Source organism: Plectropomus leopardus, chromosome 22 (assembly GCF_026936395.1).
Source record: "Plectropomus leopardus strain MGB_pleo_1.0 chromosome 22, ASM2693639v1, whole genome shotgun sequence".
NCBI classification, from domain to species: Eukaryota; Metazoa; Chordata; class Actinopteri; order Perciformes; family Serranidae; genus Plectropomus; species Plectropomus leopardus.
In genome coordinates, this window is record NC_142197.1 from 20467746 (window position 1) to 20485187 (window position 17442).

The 17442-nt window shown below is 39.9% G+C and overlaps 1 protein-coding gene across 1 annotated transcript; it reads left to right on the forward strand.

The window, feature by feature from the left end:
* Nucleotides 1-862: 862 nt before the first annotated feature.
* Nucleotides 863-13710, forward strand: ccdc3a (coiled-coil domain containing 3a). Its single transcript, XM_042511481.2, has 3 exons — nt 863-1661; nt 2964-3141; nt 11794-13710. The coding sequence occupies exons 1-3, from the start codon at nt 1258-1260 to the stop codon at nt 12097-12099; spliced, it is 888 nt and encodes a 295-aa protein (XP_042367415.1). The 5' UTR covers nt 863-1257; the 3' UTR covers nt 12100-13710.
* Nucleotides 13711-17442: the final 3732 nt, after the last annotated feature.

A 17442-nucleotide genomic window follows, 5' to 3' on the forward strand; every position in this document is an offset into this window, starting at 1 on the left:
AGTGTTTTCACTGCAAAATCCATAGCTGTAAAAACACACTATTTTTTTGCACGAGGCCTATTTCCACCTCAGATTATATACTATACATTATCTATTTTTCAATAATGACAATAAATATCCACACAATCATATCACATATTTGTATTTTTTATATTTATACTGCGTAACTCGTCGTATAATGTCCTACTGTGCAATATTTTACTACTTTGTGCAATTATATTTCTAGGCTATTTTTTCTTTAAATATTTATATAGATTTTATATATATATTATATACATATCATGTGTGTATTTCAGCTATCCTGTGCAACTATCAATCCTGATAAAGGCAGTAGAAGCTTTCTCAAATGAATGATGTTAATTAAAAATTACATACTTTAAAGATACTTATTATTTTGAGATATTAAGTCATTATTTCCACAAAGTTGGTCATTATAATGACTTAACAGATTTTTTCCCATCACATGGGCTTCAATAATAAGCAGAATTTCTGAATTCAGGTAGGTAATTACCTTGACTCTAATGAAATATCTAGTGATCACGTGAAACGTTAAAAGGAACTTTAACTAACTGTATATATGTTTTAAATAAAATAAAACACAAATGATGATGTATGGGTGTATTGGCCTATTTGCTTTATAACATTAAGGACATTATCGAGTTCAACAGGTGGCAACAGGTATCAAATGGTAACTTTTATGTCCTTATTATTTTCCGACTGCATAACGCTTGAGCTCACCAACCAGTTCACATGGAAACATCAAATGTCGGAGCGTCACTTTAGTCCTTGAACGCAGCACCGGCGCGCTCTGCTGAAGCTTGTCGCTCCCGCTGCAGACAGATGAGGTGGGAGCACTGGGAGCAGAGCAACAGGTTGGAGAAGTTGAAGTCTCTGCAAATAGATTTGAATGTTTAGTTTTAGTTTTTAGTTTTAGTTTAGAGTCTGGAAGCGAGAAGATATGAGCTCATGCAAGTTTGCTTAATGGGCAAAAACATTGTGGTTGAATTCCGTGTGAAATTTGTATATATATATATATTTTTTTTTAGTTTTTGATCAAGTAGAGCATCCTCAAGCTTCCAGGTGACTATTAAATGATCAGAAGTTACTTCAACTCACTTCTGGCGACTGTGAAGTTTGAAGATTCTGAAATTAACATTAAGCAGTCAATTTTGATCAAACAGGGATTTTTTCTTCAGTGAAGCATCACCACCAGGTTTAGAAACTGTCCAGAAGTTTGTAACACTTCGGGTCGTCAAGATGTTTCCCGTGGCTCTCCTCGCAGCGCTCAGCGTTTTTACGCATCTGGACACTTTTACGCACGGGTGCCAGCTCCCCTCCGAGTGGCGGCCGCTGAGCGAGGGCTGCCGGGCGGAGCTGGCGGAGATCATCGTGTACGCCCGGGTCCTGGCGATCCACCGGGAGCCCATGGCCGGCGGGGCGGGCAGCCTGTACAACTCGCTGCCCTTTGGGTTCGGGTACGGGTACGAGGGCGCGGAGGAAGGGCTGCTGTACTCTGCGGAGGTGGAGCTGCTGTGCGACCAGGCGTGGGGCAGCATGCTGGAAGTGCCAACTGGATCAAGGCTCAACCTGACCGGACTGGGATACCTGTCCTGCCAGTCCCACACCGTGATGGAGAATTACTCCTACTTCTTCTTCCTAAGGTGAACGCAAGGCCTTTAGCCATATAGGTCCAACAGAAATTTGGTCTCTAAATATTGATTAAAACTGCACTTACATCAGCTAAACACAAATGCATTTTGCAAAGAAGCAACTTTAAACTAACACTCTACACTGTAAAATGTAAAAAGTTGATCTCACTTAAAATAATCCTAGAAACTGACAGCCTTGAAAAAGGTAAATAAATAAATATATAAATAACTAGGAATCTTAATTCATGTTTACCTTATATCTAACTGTTAAGTTTAATTAATATTTAGATGTAATTAATTTTGTGAAACTGGTGCAAGTAAATGACAAGTGGAATTACCTTGTTCTTTAAGTGTTAGTAATTTAAACCAAGTTAGTCTGACTTAACCTGATCATGAAAAAGAAATTTTTTTGCCAATGATGGAGTTACAAGATCTGCAAGTTCTGTTTCCAGGATGTGCAGATATGATTAATTAGTTTGCAATCAGCAGAATAAAGATTTACAGCACAGAAAACTTCGTTTACTGAAGCTGCTAAAACTTACAACAGGATGATTTCATTTTTAAGTAAATGTCACTAAATTTTTTGTAAACTTAGCAGATGGATACAAACATGAAACTGAGAATCATAGTTGTATCTACTTAAATTTTTCAAGAAAGTTGGTTTTCTAGATTTAAAAAGAAAAAAGTGAAATCAACTTGTCTGATTTTACAGTGTAATACCTCTTCTGTGATTAAACTGTGATTTACAGTCAGATATAAGATGACTACAAGATGACTGTATTTAAATGTAATTTTGAGGTGTACCACTTGCGCTGTAAAAAGAAACTTTTTGTTTTAACTTAAAGATGTTAGTGTCCTATCTGTCTTAAAGTTAAGCTTTAAGTTGACTGAATTTGAGAAGACAACTTGAGTTAATTTTGTAATAATTCATTTTTTCTTCTCAAATTCAGTCAACTTAAATTTTTAAGGCAGCCCGGACACTAACTATTTCAAAGTTAAAACCATTAGTCTCTTTTGACAGTGTGAAGCTGCCTTAGCATGTCCATCAAGTGAGACTTAAAATGATGTACTTGTTATTCACTTCATCTCTTTGACAGCTGTGCTTTCTAATTATTTTGCAAAGAAATATTTTACCTGCCAAGCAAACTGCAAGCTCATTACTGTGAATATTATGCATCTCTAACCTCTGCAGTGCATCAGTCCATAAAGCTTGCAAAGTTTGATGCAAATTCAAAACAGCATCTGCACAGCTCGATTATTCCTGCAGCAGCCTCAGCTTTTTGTTCACAGCTTTCCTGTTTATCTCCTCTGCAGGATGGACGACAACTACAACATCCTCCCACACGGCGTCAACTTCCAGGACGCCATCTTCCCCGACACGTCTGACAACAGGCGCACCTTCTCCAGCCTCTTCCAGTTCTCCAACTGCACCCAAGGGAGCCAGCCTTTCCACACCTTCAGCCCTGAGTGGGACACCCAAGAGGACAGCAGGGTAGGGTTTTATATAAGCACTTTTATTACACAGAGATCACACTATAGGGCCGTTACTAAGTCTGAGCTTTGTGCTGCTTTTGTAATTTTACGCAGAGCCAAATGACGGCGGCATCATCCCGCTCCACTGTTACTCCTTTTTCACCAAATCAGCTCTGGTTGTTGAGCAGGAATTTCCAGCTGGAAATCGACTTTTTTGTTCTGGACCAATTCATATTTGGTCGACATGCTCTGAGTGGTTTAAAATTAGGTGCAGGAATCGGAACAGAATCTGTTCTACGTTGGTGAGAAGGGGTATGTGTGATTTGACATAGCATGCTGGCATCGCAGAACCAAAGGAGGCGTGACAGGCAAGATGTTAAACACAACAGTGTTTCGCCTCTCATGTGACCTATATGTGTCGGCCTTTCTGAACAATAACAATGGCTTAACATGGCAATAACGAGCATTTACCGTCCTGTGAAATAGTGGCTGATCTTGTCCTTTGCTAGAAAGGTAAAGAGCCCCGGGACCTCATTGTTTTCTCAATTTACTGACATTTGCGACTGCTTTTCTTCTTTGAGTTAGCTACTAACTGCTGCTTGTTGCTTTTTAAATCTTCCACAGTGGGTCACACACATAACACGCTGTCAAAACGTCCTACCCTTCCTGAGCATGGTCCTGTCCTGCTGGCTGTCCTGTTTTTACAGGGTTTTTTTGCTATAGTTACCTCCCATGGCATCCTAAAGGCAAGGAAATTCTGTCCCCTTATTCCACGATTGTACCTTTTATTCAGGATAGCGAGGCAGCGAGGCAGCATAACAGCACGACATTCCTGCCTTGAACAGGCAGTGTTAAAGAGGCTACTGTTTTCACCACACACACCTTTTTTTCATGTATGTTATCAGGCAACTTCTCTCCCTATTAATGTCTAAAACTAAACCAAGAGTTGCAACCCAGAGGCCTGCCATGCAGCATGACTAGATAGCTGGTTGCCATAGTGATGCTGGCTGCTTTCTTGAAAACAGAAATGACTTCTATCTCCTTGTACAACCTCGTTACCTTGTGAGAAGTATAAGATTTAAAAAAAGTCTTTTTCAGGCAGGTCAGCTTTTTGGGAGTTTACAGAGAATGTAAACAAACGGGACACCATCTCGTTACCGTGGAGATAACAGATTAATGGGCCAGATAAACAGCAGGGTGCAGGGAACTGGAGATGGTGGGGGATTAAGAGCTACCGTTAAGATTTTGTGGTTTTGTTAGTCAACTATATATTTTTAGGAATATTACTTAGCTAAAATGTTAATGTGATGCAGTGTGAAGAAAATTACAACAGCAGAGTGAGGTATGTTTGTGTATGTGTGTGTCTGTGTGTGTGTGTGTGTGTGTGTGTGTGTGTGTGTGTGGACACCTAATCCTGAGCTGAGTTGTGACTCTGCTGACAGGAATGTGGTGTGGATCAGTAGAAACACAGTAAAACTACCCTCTGGCACAGTGCAGAGTACACACACACACACACACACACACACACACACACACACACACATTTAAAAATATCAGCTCACTGTTCTTATCTTCAAAGGTTTAAAACAAATAGAAACACACATGCACAAAAGACATGATTATACTCTTAAAATACTCCCAGCATGTGATTGGTCACATGCAATCATGTCCCAAGATCAAAGCAAATGCTGATTGGTTGAGGTACGTGCTTCTGGCTCCACAGGCAGACAGGATGCTAACCATCCAGAGGTCAAAGGTCAGATAGCAAAAAAAAAAAAAAAAAAATGCACATCTTAAGCAGGCGTCAGTTTGGACGTGTGTCAGTCTGCAGCTTTGATTTCTATCAGTGTGAAGTAACATGCTGCTGACCTGGGAGCAGAGATAAGCCGAACCCTGTCGACAGAGGAAGAAAGCTCTGCTGCATTAATTATCACTCCTCCTTTGAGTGAGTTGAGCAGGTCGCACTTCAGACAAGACAGAACACAGCAGCTGGAGATGGAACAAGTCTTTGCCCTCAGTTTGAAAGGATACAAGGGCAACTGTTCAGATGTTGAAGAGGTTTTCATTCAGTAGCACTGCATCAGTATAATAAGTCATTTTTACTCTATTTGTATATCAAAGTTGTAGACTTGAGACTCGAGTCAGAGTTAAGTAACAAAAATTAGACATGATTTGGACATGAGCATTGTAAGATTTGACTTACTTAAGAGTTGACTCCTTAAAGATTTGACTTAATTACTTATTAACAGCAAACTTGCTTTCAAATTTAAAGTATTGGGCTGTAAAATTCTGATTGCAGGGCTACAAACAGGCCTGTACTTTGTTGGGACTTTGTATCAGCTAAGAAAACACATGAATATTTGTCAGCATTTAGAGACCTGAAAGACTTACCATATACTTGCATTCCTCACTGAATACTGGTGATTTGAGTTCTCCAGATTAAGCCTTGACTTGGACTTGTCTTTAATATCTTGAGACTCGATTGGACTTGAGAATGAACGTGGACTGATCTTGAATTATTTTAGAGTTTACTAAGACTAATCTCCATTGAGCTGAGAATTGATTAGACTTGTCTACATGATTCAAGAGCTGACTTGGATTTCAAATTAATTTTGACCTGACCTGTGTTCAGTGACTTCAGACTTGACTTGAACTGGTACTGAATTACTTTTGACTTGTCTCAAAGGACAGACTTGATATGTTTTAAATGAATCTTGACCTCACTTGTCTCAACGACACTTGACATGGTCTCTTCTCGAATCATTTGAGACTCGACTCAGACTTGCCTCCATTTGTCTCCATGGACTTGAAACTTGGCTTCTAGCACTTGTGCCAAATGGGTTTTGACTTCATTTGTCTTGAAGGACTTGGGTTTGTCCTAAGTAGCATCATTGACTTGGGATATGTCTTGCATTGATTATTTTTTCCAAGATTTGTGTGCACTGACTTATGCCTTGCCTCTGACATATCTTCATTGACCTGGACTTATCTCTGTTGGTCTGACTTGGACTTGTGTCAAATGAATTTCAACTTGACCTGTCTTCAGTGACTCGAGACTTCGGCTTGGACTTGTTGTGCCGTAATTTTGACTTGGCTTGTCTTCAATGACATAAGACTTAACTTGACTTTTATCAGAATAAATCTCGACTTCACTTTTCTCCATTTTCCTGAGACTTGACATGGTCTCTTCTCAAATTATTTGAGACTTGACTCGAACTTGCCTCTGTCTGTCTCCACTGACTTGAAACTTGTCTTCTTGCACTTGTGCCAAATGGGTTTTGACTTCACATGTCTAGAGGACTTGAGACTTGAATTGGGCTTGTCCTGAGTGACTTTACTTGGGACATGCCTTGATTTGATTTTTTTTTCTTAGATTTACGTCCATTGACCTGAGCCTTGTCTTTGTAAGGTCGCAATTTCCTTGAAACTTGACGGTGACAAACCTCTATTGACCTGAGCCTTGGCCTTGGACCTACCTTCATTGACCTTATTTGGACTTGCCTCAATGGACAACTCAGATCAGTATGACACGAAAAAGTCATACTGTTTTGACATCAAACAGAAATGTCATTGGCATCATTACAGTGATGAAAAATTTGTGTAATTTGTTACAAAAATGTTTTAAATTGGCATCATTGCATTCGCAGTCAGGATGTTGCATCTTGTTCCGGACTGACCTGAACGCTGCCTGCAGCATAGGAAGACATAGTTAATTGCTTCCTGAATGGATTTATAGCATTTTTTTGTATAGCCAGCAGTCAAAAATGCAGAACTAAATGAGGAAAGGTGCAGTGGTTTGGTGTCTTAGTTCTCCTCAGGTTTGACCTGCAGGGTCTGAGCTTTATGGTCAAAGGTCAGTGACGCAGGGGTTAAAGACGCTGATTATACAGAGGACGAGCACTCGCATGTAGAGGCTGTGACCTCCCGTCCGGGCGGGACAAAACAGGTGTTTTACTCCTGGAATTTATGGAGGATGATGAGATGGAAGGACCTTCTCTGTCCTCTTCATGTCTCCTCTTACCCCTCCATGTTTCCCTGCCTTTTCGTATCAAATTTAAAGCAAAAAGAAAAGCTCTTTTCCTTCAAATTTTGCCGGACTGTAATTAAAATTAAATTAAAAGCAACACGATCAGATTTCTAATATCACTATCTATCTACAAAGGATCTCGAAGGTGTTTCCTTTGCTGAATCACTGTCTCTGTGCTTTGAGGTTTCAAGACATCATTCAGCTGGAGTTTCAACACAAAACATCCCTTAAAACTGGAGTCAGGAGGTTGTTTGCTTCTGGTTTCAGCCTCATGGGAACCAGACGCCCCTCCAGAAGGATAAACTGGAGACTTCCTCCACTTTTCTGCCAGAGCCTTCAATTAGCTTTTGTGAAAGCCTCCTCTTATCAGCAGCACTCGGAGCAGCTTTTACCATGACGCTGCTGTAAGCCCATCGTTCAGCTGTTTCATACAGATTTCTTTCTTTCCCCTGAAAGACATCTCGTTTATTTTATGATTTTCTTTCCTTTATCCTTCAGCTACAACAAGAAAGAGCCAAATTCCCCAAATACTTCTCAATCAGCAGATTTTCTTGTCTACTTTCACTCTAATGATTTAATCATAACCACAGCAAGGGAATACTCCAGTTATCACAGTCACGTAAACACCTTTAAGAAGGTTATTTTCAACTCTGAGTAATGTTTTTATGTGGACATGTAGATTTATAAAAGGAGGACAACAGTCTGCTGGTCTCACTTAGTAGTTAAAGCTCCTGTTTTGTCCATCTCGTCTTTGTTTTTCCTTCCTCTCTCTGCCTCCTTTTTGTTCTTTTTATCTCTTCATCACTCACTCTCTCTTTGTGCTTTTTCTTCTTTTTGTCTGTTTTCTAATCACGCATCCCTATGCACACACACAAACACACATGCGTACACACACACACACACACACACACACACACACACACACACATGCACAAAGCAAATTAAACCTCAGGAGAAGAGCTGAAATCCTGGCTTTTCTCTCTGACGTCAGTAGTGAAGTTCTAAAGACGGGGAGTTGAAAAGGGGAATTGAAAGTCTGCACAAATAAATAAGCGGTCAGGTCAGGCTGGACACACACAGACATACAAATGCCTCCCAATTCCCTTAACTCCTTTACTCTCTTCTGTTTACAATCTTTATTTTATTCCTTATTTATCACACAAAAGCTCTGCCCTTGTGATTGGTCTGTGAGTTGAAACCATAACACAAATTTGCACATCTCCTAGCCTCAGCAGTGTGGCAATCGTGAATATGGCAATCATGTTAGCGTTAGGAACAATTGATAATTTATACATCAGCAACAGATACGAGGTAACAATCATTCATTCTGAGTTGTGTTTCTGGCCAACTCATAATTTCAGTCTAATTTCAACTCTACTTTTAGCACTGTTTTGGGTCTCACCAACTCCTGAACATAATATTTGGCTCTAAGCTGCAAAGAGTTCCACTGCGTTTATAAGCTTGTAACTAGGATAACTGTGACAATAACTTTCTGATGAGGCTTTAAATCGTGATGACAGTAGTGGACTCAACCAAAACAAAGTTGCTACTTTCACAAAAAAAAAAACCAATAAGCTGAAAGACGCTAAAACGCTCCATAGAGCTAAAGGAAAACTGCAGAGTTAGGTGATAATTTCCCATGGGTTCATCACAATGAGCACCTGCTTTTATTTTATCTTTTTTATTCTGTGCATTATGTAGAGCAGTTTTAAATGCCTTTTAAGTTTTGACACTGCAGCCTGACTGTGACTGTGAATTCGAATGCAAGGACATTTTGCACATGCATGTGTGTGTCTTCTCATGTCCTCTAACCACTGTTTATACAGATGATGCTGAACAGCAGGCAGGTAACACCCGGATGTTTTGACAGGTGGTGTGTGTGTGTGCATGTGTGTTGGGGGGCGTCCTGCTGAGAGCCTTCCTATGAGCATGAGAAAGTGTTCAAACTCTTGTACCAGTGTTACATAATCTGGATTTGACTTTTGTTTGGATAAATGAGTGGAAAAGGACTTCATCTAAAGGCTCAGTTCACACAAATTAGAAAAAAGATGTTTTGTCTCGGTTTTATTCATCTTTGTGATTAAATTCACCTCACTGCAGTAAAATGGATATGAATGCAGTTTTGTTTGTACTCACAGCTTTGAAAAAATCTACAGTAGGGCGTTCAATCGCCCTACTTGCAATAACCCTGGTTAAATTCCAGCTGGAGACCTTTGTTACATATCAAAAACCTCTTTTTCCAGAAACAGTATTCACATTATTCATAATGATCCAAAGACTTCACCGTTAACTATTTCTTCTGTAGTAGCTGACGCCATAATGAAATATATAACTTACAGTGTATTTAACACCGAGACAAAAAAAGCCATTCTGACACTTAAAATTCTGTAACTATGCAATGATATGCATCATGTGACAATGTTTTAGAAGGAAAAGTTAATGTGTATTACCTGAACCAAAGCTCTCAAAACTGGCACTAAGACACACCTTAGAATATTCAAAAGTAACTATTGAGCCCATCATTATCTGCTGCAGCCATCTGAGGCTGGTGAGAACAGGCCGCTGCAAGTTCTTTTGACAGGATTTTAATGTGATCTTCATTTCCAAATTGGGCATAAAAAAATATCATCAATCTACTGTCTGATACAGAATAGCCAACCAGATCTGGTGATATCAGTGCTGTGTTTGTTGGTTAAGTGCTAGTGTTACACAAGTAGTAATTAGCATTAAAGGGACAGCGGATTTTTTTAAAGTGGGTTTGTGTGAGTAGCTTATAAGAAACATGAAAACATGGGAGAAGGGCAATGAGAGAAGACATGACCCAAAAAATGTGCAAGAAATTTGTAAAAAGTACAAGAAAATTACCTGAAAATTAGTTTGGGGAAAAAAAACGGCCTGGAAAAAAGTGCTTAACTCAGCATTTTATTTGACAGTGCTGTACACAGGAAGGAAAATATAATTGCAGATGCCCCACATCCATTACACTCAGAGTTTGAGCTGCTCCTGTCTGACCATCAATTTAGTGTCCCAAAAACTCGTCGTAACATTTATACAGAGTCTTTTATTCCATATGCTATATGACAATGAAAACAGAATGACTATCAGAGACCACTACTACTTGGTAAGATGTGCTCTCTTATTATTTATATAACTTATTGCTCCTATCTGCCAGTTTGCAATATTGTATCTTGTATATCGTACATTTGTATGTTTTAGACCCGTAGAAACGTGGCAGTGCAGCATGTAGATCTCCATGAACCAAGCACCCGCTCCTTATGTAGATATATACGTCTCATTCTAAAGAGAACACAACAATTCCTATTTTCAGGTAATTTTACACTAAAGAAAACATATTTATTATATTATATTCCATTTCTGCCAGTATGTCCCCTAAAATCCCATACACTGGTCCTATGAACTGATATCGATTTTTTAGGTGGGACTTTTTTAGGCGGATAAAATACGTGCTGATCACATCCACAGCAATACAGTCAGTGCTCCTGTCTGCTACTGTAAACTGGGAGTGTACAATCTGTCATCTACTCTATGTAATACACTGACTATGGATACAACCGTACAACCCCACTTCAATAAAATCCAAACTGGACTTTAAGCAGCGGACTAAATCTCCCTCGATTTGTATGCTCCTTGGACTTTATGCTGTCGGATATAAAGACACATTTTCCGCTGTGACTACAAGAGCACTCACCCCTGTTAACCCTGCTGGTTGAGGTCAGCTCCGCTCTACCCAAGTACGTGACCCCCGCATCGTCAGGGAGGGAAGGGAGGTCTGTAGGGTGATACATTTATGTTACACAGACACACATAAACATCATCCCCTGGTGTTTTTGCACTGGTAGTAAGCCTGTGGGGATAAATGTCAATGACAAGGGTTAGGACCTTTATTTTATTTCCCCAAATTCCACCCTTACAAGTGTGTTGGGCTTTGCAGAGGAGAAAATACACAAGTAAAGGAGAAACAACAGCACTGTGGACTTCAAAGGGAAAAAGATTTTCTCATTTTAGAAAGGCTGCTGGGAAAAGCCCATCACCAGTGCTCCCACACTTCACAACCAGCTGACAAGATGGCATCTGGAGGTTTACAACTGTTTGCTTTGCTGGTTAACTCTTTAAAAACCTGGCTCACCATCAGTTTTGTTGTGATGCCATTAGACGTCGTTCACCAGCATTTTAAACCTCTGGAACATGAGAAAATTGGTGCAGCAGAAATGTCTGGAAAATTGCAAAAAAAAAAGGAAAAAAAGGTAAAAGGTGACAAGAAAATGACTTGAACATTAGCTGTAGGAGAAAATAGGAGATAAAAATATATTTAGAATTATAATAATTATATTTACAGCCTCGACCCTTTGCTGCATGTACCCCCTCTGCCTCCCCCTTTTCATGCTTAATCTGTCCTGTCGATTAAAGGCCAAAACCCCCCAAAATATTTTTTTTTTGCTTATTTTCAGGTAATTTTCTTGTACCTTTTTACTAATTTCTTGTTAAGTTTTGGTTCCATTTCTTCTGTTTCTCATGAACTTCTTTCTTCATGTGTTTTTGAAAGAAATAATATGGCTAGATTTTAAAGGGTTAAGAAAACAACCCTTCCTGTATGTTAACTCACTCTCTCCTCACTTTCTCCAGCTACTGTGCTCCTCGGTGCAGGCCGCGCTATTCGAGGAGGAGGAGCGAGGCCGCAAGATGCAGGAGCGCTTGGCCGCGGCGGAAAGGAGAAACCGGCAGCTGAAAGAGCGCATTCGGAAGGTGAAGCGCTCCTTGAGGAACGCCCGCAAGGCTGCGCGCAAAGCCGAGCAGGAGGCGCAGGAGCTGCAAGAGAAGCTGAAGGCTGCGGAGCGGAGGGTGGGGCATCACCTCAACGCCATAACACAGGAGGAGCCTCCACCGGGGCGTTACTCAAGCACGACGATACGCAAGAGAATGCAACTTTAACTAATCCTTCCCACCCCGTCTGCCACCCGACAGGACTGAAAGCTGGCCGTGGAGAGCGAGAGACTGCTGGATGGTCTCTATGTAAAGGGACAAATAAAAAGCAACATATGCATAAACACAATTTTAAAGTTATAATCTACATAGACTTTCTGTACATAAACTAGCCCTTTCTTTTGTATCTCTGATTGCTATAAAACAAGAGTGAAGGTCAGGACCATTCCTGGTCAACTGACAAAAGAGCAAGAAGATTCCTGAAAGAGAATCAAACATTTATTTTCTCCATGATTACTCTCGCAGGTGGAGCAGAGCTGTAGCTCTGCTGCCTCCTACAACTGGATTCACTTCCTGCTCAGCTGCTTCTCAGGCTGCGATCACATAGAAAGTGTTTTTGCTCCAACACAAAGAGAAGCTCTTAGTGACAATAGTAACAGTAGCAGCAGGAGCTTATCAGAGTGCTGGTTCTCTCAACCTGGAGGAAAAGTGGTTCATGTTTTAAAACAATAAATGACAAAAGAAAGTCATGTTTTATGTCAGTTTATGCTGGAGCGAGACAACAAGATGTAAGAGTTTAGTTAAAGGGGCACTCCACCTATTGTACATTTCAATCAGTTTGCAAGTCAGATGGAGCTTGTGAAAGCAGGTCGATAATATCTTTAATGGCTCTGGTGTCAAGTCTTAAAATAACATGATGTCATTAGGGTTATTTTGGTTTTAACAGAAATCCTCATAACATAAAGTGTTACACATTTGGCACATGAAGTTTAAAAGAGATCAGTATTTACAAAGTAGGGTCAGGTAGGAGGGTCTAATGGAAAACAGCGTTGAATTGCAGAATTGCATTATGGAAAGTGTGGGATCCAGAGTTTAAAAGTCAGGATATTTCTGCCTCTGTTGCATCAATTTTGACTTAACCCCCCAGACTATTGGGGCTTCCGAATTATGAGCTGTTGAAACAATGGTATGACATGCTGGGCAGTTGGTGTACAATGGGTTTATTGGAGTATTTTTTAATTACAGAAAACAGCTGCGTACTGCCAAATGGAAACAATGCTGACAAAAGCGATTAGATTAAATTAATACATTTAGGCTGAAAGACCAAAACAGTGAGCTGAAAGATGCTAAAATACTCTGCAGAGCTAAGAAAAAATACAGATTTGAGTGAGAATTCTTTGTGGGTTTTTCCACTATAAGCATCCCTTTTCACGATGCACATACTAATTTGACCCATTGTTAATACAGTAAAATGAATCATAACAGCAGCTATAAATAACTGAAAGACATTTTAGCCTCATAGCTTATTCGTTTTTTGCAACACATATTTTAGGACGATCTGCAGCAACCAAACAGTTAACCAAAGAAAACACACATTCCAAAAAGCTATCTATGTCATCATGGCCTGGTGAAGCAATGATAAGAAACATTAAATATAATTTTAATGTTGTGAGTTTATCTTTGAGCAGAGAGATGTGTATCTGAGAATGAGAAGTCTGGGATGTTTGAGACTGTTCATTTATTATTAAGTCGAGCTTTTTAAAGTCTGGAACATCAGCCTGTATACGTGGATATTTTTGTACGAATGTTTTTCTGCATATAAAATTGAACTTGGATGAACATCGGTGTGAACGTGACAATGTTTTGAAAGAAGACTATTAACATCTGGGTCAGTGGAGTACAAAAAAACAAATAGCCACACACGCTCAGTGGTGGAGTTAAGCTGCACAGCATCACGCAGAGAGTGTAAAGAGAGGTTAAGGTCAGAGGAGACGCTGTATATGTGTCGTACTTGAGAGGAGAACGAGGTGTGTATGCATGTGTGTGTGTGTGTGTGTCTGGTCCATCAAGTGACTGGAATGTGTTTGTGTGGGCAGCAATGTTCTGAACAGCAGGACGTCGCTGAAATATTCTTCTAATTCAGTCTGGAAAACCAAAAGCTCTGGAGGGAGGCAAGCAGCCGTCACATCATGAGACCACGGCGAATGAGGAAAACAAATCAGCGAAAGATGACAAAACGAGAGGCAGGGTGGACGGAGAGGGATGGAGAGAGAGAGGTGTTCATCAAATGCTAAACTGCAGCTTCTCTCTTATGGCACATCGTCAAACACTCAGTGATGGTGAGGCGGGGGAATAAAGAAGCGGTCAATTTATCGCCTGCAGTCCGTGATCGAGATGCTAAAATAAAAATATAACAGTGTTGCACTGTTTTTACATTCTGTCAGAGATGTTCCCCTTCTGCAAAAAGATGAAGCAAACCTTCATCTTCTTGGTCTATGCTTACACTGCGTTCCAGAAAACTCGGAAGTCGAGATATTTTGACTTCCTGCTTGAAAAAGTACAGTTCCTGCTTGTGAAGTCCATGTAGCTTCAGCGGTCTGACGTCTCTCAACAATGGCAGCATCCATGCCATGGAGGCGCACATTTTCAATAGTAAGAAATCTACTAAAAGGCAACATAAAGTATATTTGCATGTATTTAATTAAAATAATACATCTACTAACAAAATATTAGTATTTAGTATTATATTATTTCTAATATTAGTATTAAATATTAATATATTATTCAAATATAAAGAGGCAACCCCGCTGATAGTCCAATTGTCCATGGACTAACCACAGACACACTACTTCATCACTGTCTGTCTTGTTTTTTTCTTTACATTTGGTCAAACTGGGCCTGCAATTTTGAATTGAACCCAGCATTAGTTAGCCTGCAAGTAACACAAGTACAGGAAGTACTTTATATCTTCGCAGATACAGCCAAACGTGCATATAAAATAACATTAATTGTTCAAATAGAAGCAGCAAGGCAAGTGTAAATAGGTACACAAACAAGAGTGATGATTTACTTGACAAGAAATGGCAGCAAAGGGTACATAATGAGTATTCAAAAAACTGCTTTCCCCAAAGGTAAAGTGTTGCCAAAGTAGCGTTCACCAACCTGTACTGACTCCAGTACAGCCTCGCTGACCCGCTGCCTCCCACAGTTTGCTTCTTCAGTCCTCAAACACTGCATGCTCCTAATGAGCAGATTACGCACAGGTGTGCTCAATTAGTCTCTGCAGAGTGGGAGGAAGAGGAGGGGGGTGTAGCATCTGGAAAAGCACACAAAAAATATCTAATTTTATAATTTTGAGGTTTTGGGTATCTTTTTTTCTATTTGTTTAATATTTTTTAAATTTTATTGTTGTTTCCCCCCCTCTTTTCTATTATTTTTATTTTTAGTGGTTTTATTTTTAATATTTTTAGTATTTAATTTTAAAGGGTTTGGAGTGGTTTTTTTTTGTTTTAGATTTTCTAATAATTTCGATTTTTTTAGGTGTTTAATAATTAGGTTTTGTGCGTTTTATTTGTTTTTTTTATCTTTTATTTCTTTTTTTAAAGATTTTTCTACCCTGTGTACTTCTAATACTTAAAATACATTTTCCTGATCATACTTAACATGTTCAATGCAAGACTTTGTGAGTATTTTCACAGAATGGTATTAGTGCTTTTATTTAAGTAAAGCATCTGAATACTACATTCACCAATGGCTGTATCATGGACTCTTAGAGAAAGTTACAGTTTTGACTTGAAATCACCATCTACCAGATTTTTTTTTTTTTTTTAAAGTTGAGGGAGGATGTTAAGATAAGATGTTGAGTATCTGCTTTTGAAAGAAGATATTATATAAAAGCGTTTTCCCTTCAAAGTGAAATGTCTTTCGAGGTCATTGCTGGTGCGATCCTGTGAGATGATTTCCATCACAGCTGAAAGTTTGGTTTAGTTCTATCTTACTGACTGCCAGCAAACAGACAGTGAGACATGAGAGGGAAACATCACATCACCCCCTGCTGTTGGCACTCAGAACTGTCTGTCCAAATGACACGGACGGTCTTTACACACTTGAGATTCCCCGGCATGCGCACATAATTGTGTGTTATCTCACAGTTTCAGATGATTGGCCCGTAATTAGTTTTATGGGATATACATATGCTGCTTAGTAAAGAACAAAACAACATGTCTCTGCGGGGGAGAGAGACAGGAGAGGAGGGGAGGAAAAAGCCCGCAGTGAGAGAAAAGCTGGAGACGAGGATGAGGAGGGTGAAGCTCTGAATTAAAGATGAGGTGAAATCAGTTTTAAGGAGCAGAGAGATCAGTGACTCCGAGCACAAACACACTTACAGCCTGACAGCCAAAGTCAACAAGCGAGTTCTATCAGTGTGTGTGAAAGTGACAGGCAATTTTGATTAAACAAAAACTCTGCTGCTTTGCTCTGTGAGCGTGTGTGTGTGTGTGTGTGTGTGTGTGTGTGTGTGTGTGCACGACTGCATTTGATGCTGATGCTGTACTGCATGAGTGTCAAAGGGATGTAAAATACTTTGATTTCACGATTTTCATTTCAGTGCTTTGGTGTGTGTGTGTGTTAGATGGATGAATAATTCTGAACAAGCATTGTGTGTATGTGTCTGTATATGTGTGTTTGTGTGTGCACTTGTCTCTGTGCTGAGCTGAGATAGACAGGCAGTCGGGAGGAAAAGCTCCAGCTCAGACAAAGGGAAAGCAGAGGAAGTGTGATGAAGCAGCACAGGTAACACTCTGCTAATAACAGACCAATATCAAAGAAGCTCTTAACAATATGTAAAGCATGTCTATGATTCAGAGGTTGTCTGTGGATAGTTCTCAACTCAGTGGTGGCTGAGCTGGCAGCTAATGGTCCTAACAGCACGTTTAATGCTTAACGCCAGCAACAGTGTTGACAGAAATGTGTTAACCTGAGGGTGGATGCTATACTTCCACAAAAATGGTGTCCCAACCACTATATGAGAGTAATGCAAAGTAGCGGCGATGAGCTAGCCAGTGGGACATACACACATGCGCTAAATTGCACTCACTCACTGAGTCACCCGAACTGGTTCTACTGGACAGCTGTAAGGATTCAAAGATGTCTGGAAACTGCTGTTAAAGAAAAACACTGATACAGAGCAATAATACAAGAATGTCTCTCCAAACTGTTTTTATCTGAACTCTTACTGAACCCTGAGCTGCATCTGCACAATCATTTCAGTGCGAGGACACTGGAGTGTTAACCCAAGGAGGCCAAACACACTTTCATATGGGCGAGTAACATCTGTAGACATTATGTTTCTAGTGCTATATAAGCCTCATAATGTATTCCAGCATGTGCTAGTGAAGGCAACATGTGCCTCATGTGTTTGCAACATCTGTCTTGTGTCTGCTAAACATCTGTTGCACAGCATATATGCAGGCAATATGGTCAAAGTGGTAAAATGGTCTGCTTAATATCCACATGCATGGATCCTGGAGTCTGCAAGTGTTGAAATACTGAGTACAAACACACGAGTTTACA